Genomic DNA, 12,105 nt, shown 5'->3' with positions numbered 1-12,105 from the left:
CCTTCTTCTCATCCTTTAAAACCTCATAGAATTTCTCGATTTTAGATCTTAACTCAACTTTCACTACATATATTAATCCTATGTTTCATTAGAGCTATGACTTACGATAGATCTTTCTTGGGCGATAAAGAACATAGAGGAAATGAAGAATAAAATTTTCAAAAAACATAAAATAATGTTATTAAGGTTTTAGTATTTCTGATTAGGATTAAGTGAAGTGGTTATCTTAAAAGAAATACATGATACTATGCTGAGCGGGCAATACAAATATCATGCATCTAAACAAATTAATGTATGTTATATATTACACATAACATATATTTATATTTGATATGTACTATAAAATTGGGTTCGGATCGGTTAAGGGGTCAACCCTAACCCAATCAAAAGTAAAATCGGATTTATGAATTTCAACCCTAACCCAAACATCAACCGGATCCAATCCAACTTTGGGTTGGGTTCCGGCCAACCCGGCCCAAGTTGCAGCCTTATCAAAAAGTAGTCGGATATGGTTAGTTGCAATAGTACATGGAGCCTTGGTGCACACCTTTTTCCCCGTTACTTCATTCGCATTCCCCCACATAGCCGTCACTACCACCATTGCTAGAATGAATACCACCATTTGACCTCTATGGAAAATGAATACCTCTCATCCGAGCTTAAGAGTGACAACTTGAAGCACCTGGGCTAAAAAATTCCAACTCCTTCACCTTGTGTTATTAACAACAATGACCAGTTAGATGAACTAGTAAATTAAGTGGAGTTTGTCTTCACTGTCTTCCGGCGGCGAAACACAGCTCACCTGTGGGTGAGGTCAACTGCTGTTAGGTTAAGCCGATAATCATCTACTTTGTTACCGAAGAGATCAGCACTAGAGATAGTTGTTGATCCTCACTTTGTTAGGATCGATTATAAGCACCCAAAACCCTCACTTTTCCCTTTTCAGTGGTTAGGGGTTCTCTAGCTTGAAAAGCCAAGAGCTCTCTATTGGGAAAATCAAATCAGATGTTTGACACAACCAAGACGGGACGAAGAAATGAAGAAAGCGGTGAAAATGCTGAAGCCGTTATCATAGTTCTATTTGTATTCGTTCTCATATTCTCTGCCATTTCTGTCCACAGAGTTGTTGCAGAAGGTGTTACTCCCGATGAAGCTAAACAGCTTAGAGACGAGGTGAGTGAAATGTTCTACCATGCTTTTGATGGTTACATGGAGCATGCTTTTCCAGTTGATGAGTTGAGAAGACACACTTTGTGGTCAAGTAACAGGGGAAGACACACTTGGTGGTCAAGTAATAGGAGAAGACACACTTGGTGGTGGTTAGAGATGAGTTTGACTCAAGGTTTATGGATATTTGTCATAAAGTTGTCTTCGGATATGAAATTCCTTTTCTTGTTTCAAAAGCTCTCGAACACAGTCTTCACCGTCTTCCAGCAGCGAAACACACAGTTCATCGGAAAAAAGGGATTAGGTAATAATAATAAACAAACAGTTATTCACTAACAAAGTTGATGAGGGGTGATTTGGCCCAAGCTAGCGACCGAGGTACACGTCGATGGTTCGATCGTCCAGTTCGAATGGACGGTCTGTTCTGACAACAAAAATTAGAAAAATAAATAAACAACCAAAAACCATTGAACAGGTCAACGGGTTGATGGTTCGACCACTTGGGTCAATGGGTCATTGACTGACTCAATGGCTTTTGGCCAGGGACCGGGATTGGGGTAAAATGGAACTGGTTGCCTGGACAGTTCCCAATTAAAAAAATAAAAAAACGGATAACCCGTTCTGACAACAAAAATTACAGGTAAAAAATTAAGTGTGTGAGGTCCATTAAGCAGTACCATATGTGTTATGTCACTCGAGCGTGTGACTCATACAACCGGAAAACGTAACCATTTTGACCACCGGTTTTTGGGTCAACGGTTCAAATGGATGGCTCATTCTGACAACAAAAATTAAAAAATAAAAAAAGACAAAAACCATTGAACAGGTCAATGGTTCAACCACCCAGGTCAATGGGTCGTTGACCAATTCAACGATTTTTGGCCAGGGATTGAGATTAGGATAAAACGAAATTGATTGCCTAGATGGTTCCCAATTAAAAAAAATGGCAAAAAACCATTTTACGGGTCAACGGGTCGATGGTTCGACCGCTCGGGTCCCATTTCCTATTAATTATATAAATATTGTTAGATATATATATATATATATATATATATATATATATATATATATATATATATATATATATAATTATCTAATTATATAAATATATAATATTTATTATACATATTGTTAGTAACTAGATATCGAACAGTTTGAACCGCTTAAACGGTTTTGACCGTTTTTTATTTTTTTTGTCAAAATGGGCCGACCATTCGGACCGTTCGACCTGGTAATAGGACCCTTGACTAGTTTGGTCTCCGGGTCAGTTTTAAAAAACATGATGTTATTTCATTTGAGCGTGTGGGTCATACGACCCGAAAATGGAACCATTCTGGCCACCCGTTTTTGGGTTGACAGTTCAACCATCTGGTTTCGAACGGACGACTTGTTATGACAAAAAAAATGGCCAAAAACCATTGAACGGGTCAACGGGTTGGCGATTCAACCACTCGGGTCAATGGATCATTGACCGATTCAATGGTTTTTGGCCAAGGACCGGGATTGGGGTAAAACAGAACTAGTTGCCTGGGTGGTTCCCAATTAAAAAAATAAAAAAACGGGCAACCCGTTTTGACAACAAAAATTACAGGCAAAAAATTAAGTGTGTGATGTCCATTAAGCAGTACCATACATGTTATGTCATTCGAGCGTGTGACTCATACGACCTTAAAACGAAATTGTCCTGGTCACCGATTTTCAGGTTGACGGTTCGACTGTTCGATTCGAATGGATGGCACATTCCGACAACAAAAATTAAAAAAAATGATAAAAAACCATTGAATGAGTCAATGGTTTGACCGTTCGGGTTAATGGGTCATTGATTGGTTCAATGATTTTTTGCCAGGGACCGAGATTAGGATAAAACGGAACCAGTTGCCTAGATGGTTTCCAATTAAAAAAAATAAAAAAAATGACCAAAAATCATTTTACGGGTCAACGGGTCAATGGTTCGATCGCTCGGGTTAATGAATAGTTAACTGATTCAACAATTTTTGGCCGGGGGCGAGTCAATGGGTCGACGGTTCCAGTGGGTCGATCATAATGGTACATCAGCTTGCCAAATGGGAATGTAGGCTGGGTTTACTAGTGGAGCTGGAGATGATTCAAATTCCTACATACCCGAGAGAGCACTTTTGCTTGGACATGACTAAAATAAAAAAATCAATATTTTCAAAATCGGACTAAACTGGATGGTCATACTAGAAAAACCAAGAACCTAATTGATTCCGTTTTACTCCAAAACTGCTATTTGGCCAAAAACCATTGATTTGGTCAGCAAATTGCTGATTCTAGTGATCGAACCATTCAACTTGGGAACGATTTTTAACCGTTTTTTGTTTTTTTTTTTAAATTTTGATTTTTTATCAAAACGGACCTTCCATCCGAACTAGACAATTGGACCATTCGACCCAGAAACCAGACTCAAAATAATCCTCTATCCGGTCCGGTTTTATAAACCTTGCAGAAAATCATGGCGTTACATGTACTGACAATAACACCAAATCAACCAAATCAAAGGCTTTGATACGATTGTTTGAGCGCAGGACTACGGCACTATCATAAGCAAGATTCCAGATCTTCTGCCCACAATAACTCTGCCCATAAGATGTTCTCCATGTGTGACTGCGATAAAACGTGGCAGAGTTCTTGTGAGCAGGAGATCCGGACTCCAATGTGGGTTGAGGCCGGAGAACGCAGTAATAACTGAAACTGATGGATTCTAACTTCCAGATGCGCGTCACAAGCGCCCTGAATGCACATCTCACCGTGCATTGGGAACATCTCCTGTACACTGGTGGGAGGTACTGTAGGGCGAAACCGGGTTCAGCAAACCCCGTTCGAATACCCATTATAGCCTTGCATTGGCAATATCTTCCCTTCCCATGAATACAGGAGTACAGAGATGTTCTCGATGCAAGGCTGTAAAGGCGCTCATGTGTGAGGAGCAGATCCCGTTCCCGGTTTATTCGAACGGGCCTTGCACTGACTGAAGCCACTCTCGTTCTTGTCTGTCTAACGTCTAACAAGAAGCAGAAATGAGTTTCTCTCCAACCAACGATTGAAAATTTCGGAAAACTCACTTCAGTCACCTCTGTCGACGACCCTTCCATCTTCACAACCTCCTGCAATCCGGAGCCACCACCATTTTCTGCAATTCCGGTTTTCCATCTAGATCTGGGATTGCTTGCTTGAATGATCGCGGTTTCGATCTCATAGAAGACATTCTCCGTGAAGGTCTACAATAAACCGAAAGATCGAAATGATCACTATTCCGTACTTAACCGCCCTAACCACCTACTTCAGCTATGGTTTGCTCTTCGCTTTCGGTCAATTCAGAGATCTCTTCAGAAAAATCTTCGACTGGTGGAGTGCCAACAACCTCCAGGTCTATTGCCTGTTCATCTCCATTAGTTTTTTTTTTGGCTGAACTCTGTTTCTTTGATTTTTTTAATGTCATTGATGGTAATGTGAAATGTTTGTTTATGGAACGGGGGTACGCACCGATCTGCTTAGGGCTTGAGGATTTCTATGTCTGCCGCTTGTACCTTCGCATTCAGGTAATCTTCTGTTTCATTGGTATCAAACTGCTCGTCAGTTTTAGCGAATTTCTGATTATTTAGAGTTTGTCTGGATGAGCTTTTGTGGCTTTAATATCTTAAGCACAGGAGTGAAGTACCTTACAACTGTTCCTCTGAACGCCTTCAAGGAACACTATGGCCATTGTAGAAGTTAGAACTGTACAAAACCAAGGGGAAAGAAAGAGATATTTTGCATTTTGAATTATGATGCCTTACCGAATATGGGATTTATTTATCCAAACTGCACCTTTCCAAAACTCAGTACAGTTGTATTTGGCATGATATAGCACCCGGCATGCTGGTATCATGACCTATACAACAAGCAAAGACAAATAGTTGCAAGATGCAAGTTCTTAATTATCATCTTTTATGTTTCATCAGATATCATCATTGTTGCACCCAGAACCGAAATAAAAGAACTCTTGCACCTATCTCAAAGTGCATTTGTTGGGCCAATATAAATACTGTATAGGTTGTTGATCAATCAATCAATCAGTAAATACTGTGAACAAACTTGGATTAAAACCAAGCCAAATAAGAAAGGTTGAAGATGAGAAAAAACTTCATTCTCATTCATCGAATATTTCTGCTGTACAAATCCTTATATACAGAAAACTATTGTAACTAACCTGCCAGCTCATGCAACAGCTCATGCAGGGAATAATTCTAGAATATGGACAGCTCATTAGCTAAAAACTAACTCTCTAACTAACTATGAGCTATGCTAGGCTAAGGTAAGGTACATCATATACAATATACATATCATAACATCCCCCCTTCAAGTTGGTAGTTGGTGAAAATCAGCCAAGCCCAACTTGGATAGCAAATAAGAAAATTGCGGACTGGAGAGGCCTTTAGTAAAGATGTCAGCCACCTGGTGCTTCGTTGAAACATGTTGAAGACTGATAAAACCCTTCTTGAAGTTATCTCGGACTAAGTGACAGTCAATATCGAGATGTTTGGTGCGTTCGTGGAAGACAGTTTGCTGCAATATGCATGGCAGCTTGGTTATCACACCAAGAGAGTGATTGGCAGCTGAAGAGAAATACGAAAATCAGCAAATGTATGAAATCCAAAGCAATTCGCAGACAGTGGAGGCCAAGCTGTGATACTCTGCCTATGCTGATGATCGAGATACCGTGGTTTGCTTCTTTGTTTTCCACGATATTAAGGCAGAACCTAGATAGATGCAGTATCCAGTAAGTGATCTTCTGCTCTGTGGACAAGAAGCCCAGTCTGAATCTGAATATGCTTCCACAACAAGAGAGTTATTTGCTGGATAAAAAAGACCTGTTGATGGACATCCCTTTAAGTATCGAAGAAGATGAATGGCAGCATCCCAGTGAGGTTGACATGGAGAATTGATGTGCTGACTGAGTTTCTGTACAGCGAAGGTGATGTCTAGCCTACTGAGGCTTAAATAAAGTAGTCGACCAACTAGTCTTCGATACTTGTCAGGTTCAGCAAGGGGTGTCCCTTTATCAGCAAATAATTTTTGGCCTTTGGAAAATGGAGTGGAAGTTGGCTTTGCCCCAAGTAATCCTGCATCAGTTATGATATCCAAAATATATTTTCGTTGACAGATGTAAGTGCTAGTATTTCCTCTTGCAATTTCAAGTCCAAGGAAATACTTGGCATGTCCCAAGTCCTTGATGGTAAAAGGAGCATCTAGGAAACTTTTGACATCAAGAATTTTATCTTCACGTGTTCCAGTAATAAGGACATCATCCACATAAACAATGAGTGCCAGGAAATAAGAACCATTAGATAGAATAAACAAATAGTGATTAGAGGTTGATTGAACAAAACCATACCGTTTCAAATGAGCACAAAACTCTGAATTCCATTGTCTTGATGCCTATTTTAACCTGTATAGAGATCTTTTAAGCTTGCAAACCTTCCCATTTGCAGCTTTAGAATATCCTTGAGGAGGCACCATATATACTTCTTCATCAAGATGCCCATGTAGGAATGAGTTGTTAATATCCAGCTGATGAATCGGCCAATTCTTTGCTGTAGCAATAGCAAGAAAAATTCTAACAGTAACTAGTTTAGCTACTGGTGAAAAACTGTCAAAATAGTCAATCCCTTCCACTTGATCATATCCCTTTGCAACTAGCCTAGCTTTAAACCTCTCAACACTTCCATCAGCATTCAATTTAGTTTTGTAAACCCAATTGGATCCTATAGCCTTCTTTCCTGGTGGTATTTCTGTTATTTCCCAAGTTTGATTTTGCTCAAGAGCTTGCAATTCCCTATTCATTGCCTTAACCCAATCTGCATTTATACTAGCTTCCCTATACGACCTTGGCTCTTGGATGCTAGACACATTAGCTAAAAAGGATAAATATGCACTATTGAAACAAGAAGATTTAATAAAAGGAAAAGTTGGAGGTGAATATTGGGCACGGTCATGTGATATCTGAGACCTTTGAAACTGATCAAAAATTCTGGCAGTAGGCAATGTGCTAGCAGTAGCCATATTTGTTACAAAGTCATTGAGCCAAAGTGGTTTCTGTTTAGGCCTAGTGCTACGCCTAGGAACCAAGGTTGATTGGGTAGGGCTTTGATCAGGTGCAATAGGAGAAGGTGGAATTGGTTCAATATCATTTTGTTATGAAATTTCAGGAGTGAGATCATTTAGTTGAATTTCTGGTTCTGTGGGTTGATCAAGCTGAGGAGTATTAAGTATATCATCTATTTCTGTCACAATTGGAAGGGGTAATGCATCAGTGTGTTCTAAAGACTTGCTAAAAGGGAATATAGATTCATGAAAGACAATGTCCCTAGTAACATAGACTTTATGTGATTCAACATCATATGCTTGAAAAGCCTTTTGACCTTGACTGTAGCCAATAAAAATACATTTGAAACTCCTTGTTTCAAACTTATCCTTATGAGGAGAAGTATTTGCTACATAGCACAAACATCCAAACACTCTTAAGTGTTTGTAATCCGGTTTCTTGTTATGTAAAATCTCAAAGGTGTTTTCCATCCTAAAATAGAACTAGGAAGTCTATTTATGATGTGTGTAGCCATTAAAATTGAATGCCCCCAAAATTTCTTGGGCAAATTTGATTGAAACATCAAAGAGCGTGCCACTTGAAGTAAATGTTTGCACTTTCTTTTTACTATCCCATTCTGTTGGGGTGTATATGCACAACTCTTTTGATGCAAAATCCCATTATCAAGTAAAACCTTTTGAAATTCTTTGTTGACAAATTCTGTGCCATTGTCTGTCCTTACAGACTTTATTCTTTTCTCAAATTGAGTGGTAACCATAGTATGAAAATTAATAAAAGCAGTGAGTGTGTGCATTTTATTTGGCAGTAAATAGGTCCATGTTGCCCTGCTGAAATCATCTACAATTGTTAGTGATGCTGCACGATTTGGGCACTCCTAGCTGGCTGTGACTTGGCTTCTGGCTGGAACGGATGGCACCTGAGAGGAAGGAGAAGGCGAAGGGTTCCCGGGGAGTTCTCCTGGTGGGAACACTCCGATGGCTAAGTTAGAACTGGAGAAATCTCAAAGAAAGAATAGAGAGTAAGAGTGCTGAAAGTGCTTAAGCTTCAATACCTTTGCTTCGTGAGGATTGGGGTTCTTTAATGTCGGAGCTCAGTCACACCTGGCATAACCGCCACTGCCCTAGCCGTTACTGCTAGGGCAGGTGTGGCAGGTGCAGGTTGCGGCTACAGACTGTTATTGCCAGGTACGGACTCGACAAACGTGTCACGCTTTTCAGAGACGACAAACAGAACGCCGCCTGGCAAGGGATCAGAGCCCTGCCACCGGATCCGGCAGGTACGGATGTCAGGCAGGTTTCCTTGTAGCTTGCCGAGCTATTGTATGCCGGACCACCTAGGGCAGGTTTGTCTCGGCACCGAGGTGCCGAGGTGTCTGCATTGGAGGCGGTGCTGCCCCGAGGTGCTTCTCCCTTGGGACACTTAGCCAAAAACCGGGGTGTTCTCTTCTTAGGAAGGGAAAGCTCGGAGCCCCTTTAGGAGGAGCTCGGGTCTCGAGGGGAGCTTGGGCCCTAGGAGGAGCTCGGGGTCTCCCACACTTGGTGGGAGTCAAGGTTGGCCAGGTGTTAGTTCCCAACGAGTCGCTTAACCCGCCGAGTGGCCAGTGTTGGACTCGGTGTGTCTCTCCCGTCGAGTCGCGGTTGTGCTGTCAGGCTGAGCTGTTCGTTGAGCCAGGTCACGCACACGTGCCCCTGTGATACGAGGTCGGGCCAAATCACCCTCCATCAGTTAGCATATAGTGTGCACCAGATAAGGAAGGCTATCTGTAAGGTCCCCATAAATCCAAGCGTATTAACTCAAAAGGTGTTGATGTGTGAATACTGCTAAGATTAAAAGGAAGTCTATGTTGTTTTGATTTGTAGCAAATATCACACACAGGTAAAGGATGATTCATGGTTTTCTTACACTGATCTAGATGTTTTAAAGCAACAACTGATGCATGCCCAAGCCTTTTGTGCCAGAGAGATAAAGGTAAACAAGATGATGTATTAGAAAATAAAGAACCAGAATTGTCAAATACATCATGTTTAGGAATCTTAGTTTCAGTCTGCAAAACAGAAATTGCCTTTGGCTTACAATGATCTTCAAAATGATCAAAACAAAACTTGTCTAGAATATATAGGTTTTCTACTAGCTTGCCTACAGCCAAGATCTTCTCAGTCCATTGGTCCTGCAATATACACTGGTTAGGCTTAAAAATGAATTTGATATTTGCTGATTTAGCAAGCTTGTTAAAAGAAAGCAAGTTGATCTTGAAGGTTGGAATATGTAAAACTTCTGTTAAGTTCAATCTGGAATTCAAAGGCACATTTCCAATATGTTTAACAAATTGAATGGTTCCATCTGGTCAGTAAACAGGTTTGATTTGCTTTACTGGTTTGGGGTTTTCAATCAATTTGATATCAGTGCACATGTGGTTTGAAGCACCTGTGTCTATAATCCAGGTTCCAGATTTCAATAGTAAGTTGGCATTAAAAGCAAAAGCCAAGGCAAATTCATAAGAAAAAGTGCTACCTGCAAAATCATTGAGATGAGCAAAATTGACATGTACTCCACTTTCTGCTGTCATTTTTCCTTTCAGTAATTTCATAAGTTTTTGTTGTATTAGATTAGCAATAGAACTCTGTTTGTCTGATTTTTTGTCCTCACTGTCATCCTCAATATCCAATGGAGTATCCACCATGTTAGCCACATTTCTACCTGACCCTTTCCCTCCTTTCAAATCCTTATACCAATCCGGGTAGCCATGTAATTTAAAACAAGTTTCCTTAACATGACCATTCATGTTACAGGGACTGCAATGCTTATTGGCTTTGTCTACTCTTTTACTGTTCCCTCTCCCATTGTCCTCTTCTTTCTTAACAGATTCCATCCCTTCTTTCTTGTAGAATTGAGTTTTAGTCAACAAAGCATTTGATTCAATATTGTCATTGTAAGAACCATGAACTTCCCTTTGTTTTTCAACACGTAAGACCATTGAATAAGTTTTGTTAATAGAAGGAAGTGGATCCATAACTAAAATCTGATTTCTGATATTATCATAGGTATCGTTTAAACCCATTAAGAATTGCATCAGTTTATTCAAACCATTAATATCAGAAACAGATCTTGCAGCTCCACAGGTGCATATAGGAAAGGGCATAAGGCATGCTAATTCATCCCACAGCTTATGTAACTTAGTATAATATTTCACGATAGACATAGTACCTTGAGAGATTGTGCTGATTTCCCTTTGAATCTGATAGAGTAATGGCCCATTTGATTCTCCAAATCTCTCTTCGATTACTTCCCAGAGTTCCTTTGCTGTTGTGGTGTATAAGAAGGCTTCAACAATTTCTTTAGAGATGGAATTAAGTATCCATGAAGTCACCATGCAGTTCACTCTGTTCCACTGAGCTAATTCTGGTGCTCCTTCTTCAGGTTTAACACATTCCCCTGTTATAAAACCCAGTTTAAGCTTTGCATCCAAAGCTATCTTCATCGACCTGCTCCATGCAAGATAATTATTTCCATTTAACAAAGCAGTTACCAGGACCATTCCTGGATGATCCGAACTCTGCAACACAAGTGGATCTCCATTGTTGCCATATAAGAGCTCCCTTGTAGCTCCAGCAGTAGTATTTGCGACCCGAGCCGCAGGAGTAAGAGTAATTTCTTGCTCCTCTTCCATCGTTCTTTACCACCAGTAAGTAAAAAAACTTGAAAAAAAGAAATCAATATCAGATTGAGAGCTTTGATACCATGAACAAACTTGGATTAAAACCAAGCCAAATAAGAAAGGTTGAAGATGAGAAGAAACTTCATTCTCATTCATCGAATATTTCTGCTGTACAAATCCTTATATACAGAAAACTGTTGTAACTAACCTGCCAGCTCATGCAACAGCTCATGCAGGGAATAATTCTAGAATATGGACAGCTCATTAGCTAAAAACTAACTCTCTAACTAAATATGAGCTATGCTAGGCTAAGATAAGGTACATCATATACAATATACATATCATAACATACTGTATAGACACAACTAGAGATTCATATTTCTGGATTAATATTCATTTGTAATTTGTGCAGTGCCACTTTGATGGTTTTCACTGGAAGCAGCTTAAGAGTTCCGTTTCTTTTCACTAATTTATGCACAATTCTTTTCATCATTTTCATCATCCTGCAAAGCAAGGCTAACTTACCTTGCTATTTATGTTGGTTTTACCATGAATATATCCCAATTTGGAGTTTACGTATACATGGACATCATGGTGCATAAATGTATGCAGAAGGACTTGTATTTTTCTATGACTTCAATCCATTTTGTTCCATCTTTATGATAAAATCTCTAAGTATATTATCTTCTTTGCTTGTATTGGCAGGACTGTTTTGGACGACCTATAGCAAGTGCTCCTGATGCTTGGTTTGATGTGGTTGAGTGTTACTCCAATGACGACAACAAGACATTAAAGTGAGTTGGGTTCCCTATTTGGTTTATAAGTTTTTCTCCATGATCTTTTAGAAATTTCTGTATATTCATTTTGTATTGTTCTTTTTGAACTTTTGTATTACGTAAATATGCCTTTCTGTATTTCTTTAGACAACTCAGAATTGATGATATTATAAAATGCAAGGAGCAGTGAACAACTTCTCATTAAACATCTGGAAATTCTTACTTTCTTAGGAATGGCCAGTTTCTAGAATATTCAGAATATTATCTAAATAATTATTCTTGTGTAAGACGAGCTACAAATATAACTAGATGTCTTAACTTGGGATCATACAATTACCTTGGCTTTGCTTCATCAGATGAATATTGTACTCCTCGTGTAATTCAATCATTGAAGACATTTT

At 39.5% G+C, this 12,105-nt stretch overlaps 1 protein-coding gene across 1 annotated transcript in view; it reads left to right on the top strand.

Annotated features, from left to right (window-relative positions):
* The first annotated feature begins 1,005 nt into the window (after nt 1-1,005).
* LOC148862358 (uncharacterized) overlaps nt 1,006-12,105 on the top strand; it is a 29,203-nt gene continuing 18,103 nt past the window's right edge. Inside the window, exons 1-5 of the mRNA XM_088981275.1 lie at nt 1,006-1,471; nt 3,901-3,971; nt 4,387-4,555; nt 4,684-4,727; nt 11,634-11,722. Coding sequence (XP_088837401.1) covers nt 1,006-1,471; nt 3,901-3,971; nt 4,387-4,555; nt 4,684-4,727; nt 11,634-11,722 — 839 coding nt within the window. The remainder of the gene's footprint in view (nt 1,472-3,900; nt 3,972-4,386; nt 4,556-4,683; nt 4,728-11,633; nt 11,723-12,105) is intronic.

The sequence above is a fragment of the Nelumbo lutea genome, chromosome 3 (assembly GCF_056320005.1).
Source record: "Nelumbo lutea isolate HS-2025 chromosome 3, American lotus-T2T, whole genome shotgun sequence".
In the NCBI taxonomy this organism is placed as follows: Eukaryota; Viridiplantae; Streptophyta; class Magnoliopsida; order Proteales; family Nelumbonaceae; genus Nelumbo; species Nelumbo lutea.
This window is presented reverse-complemented; position numbering and strand designations above follow the sequence as displayed.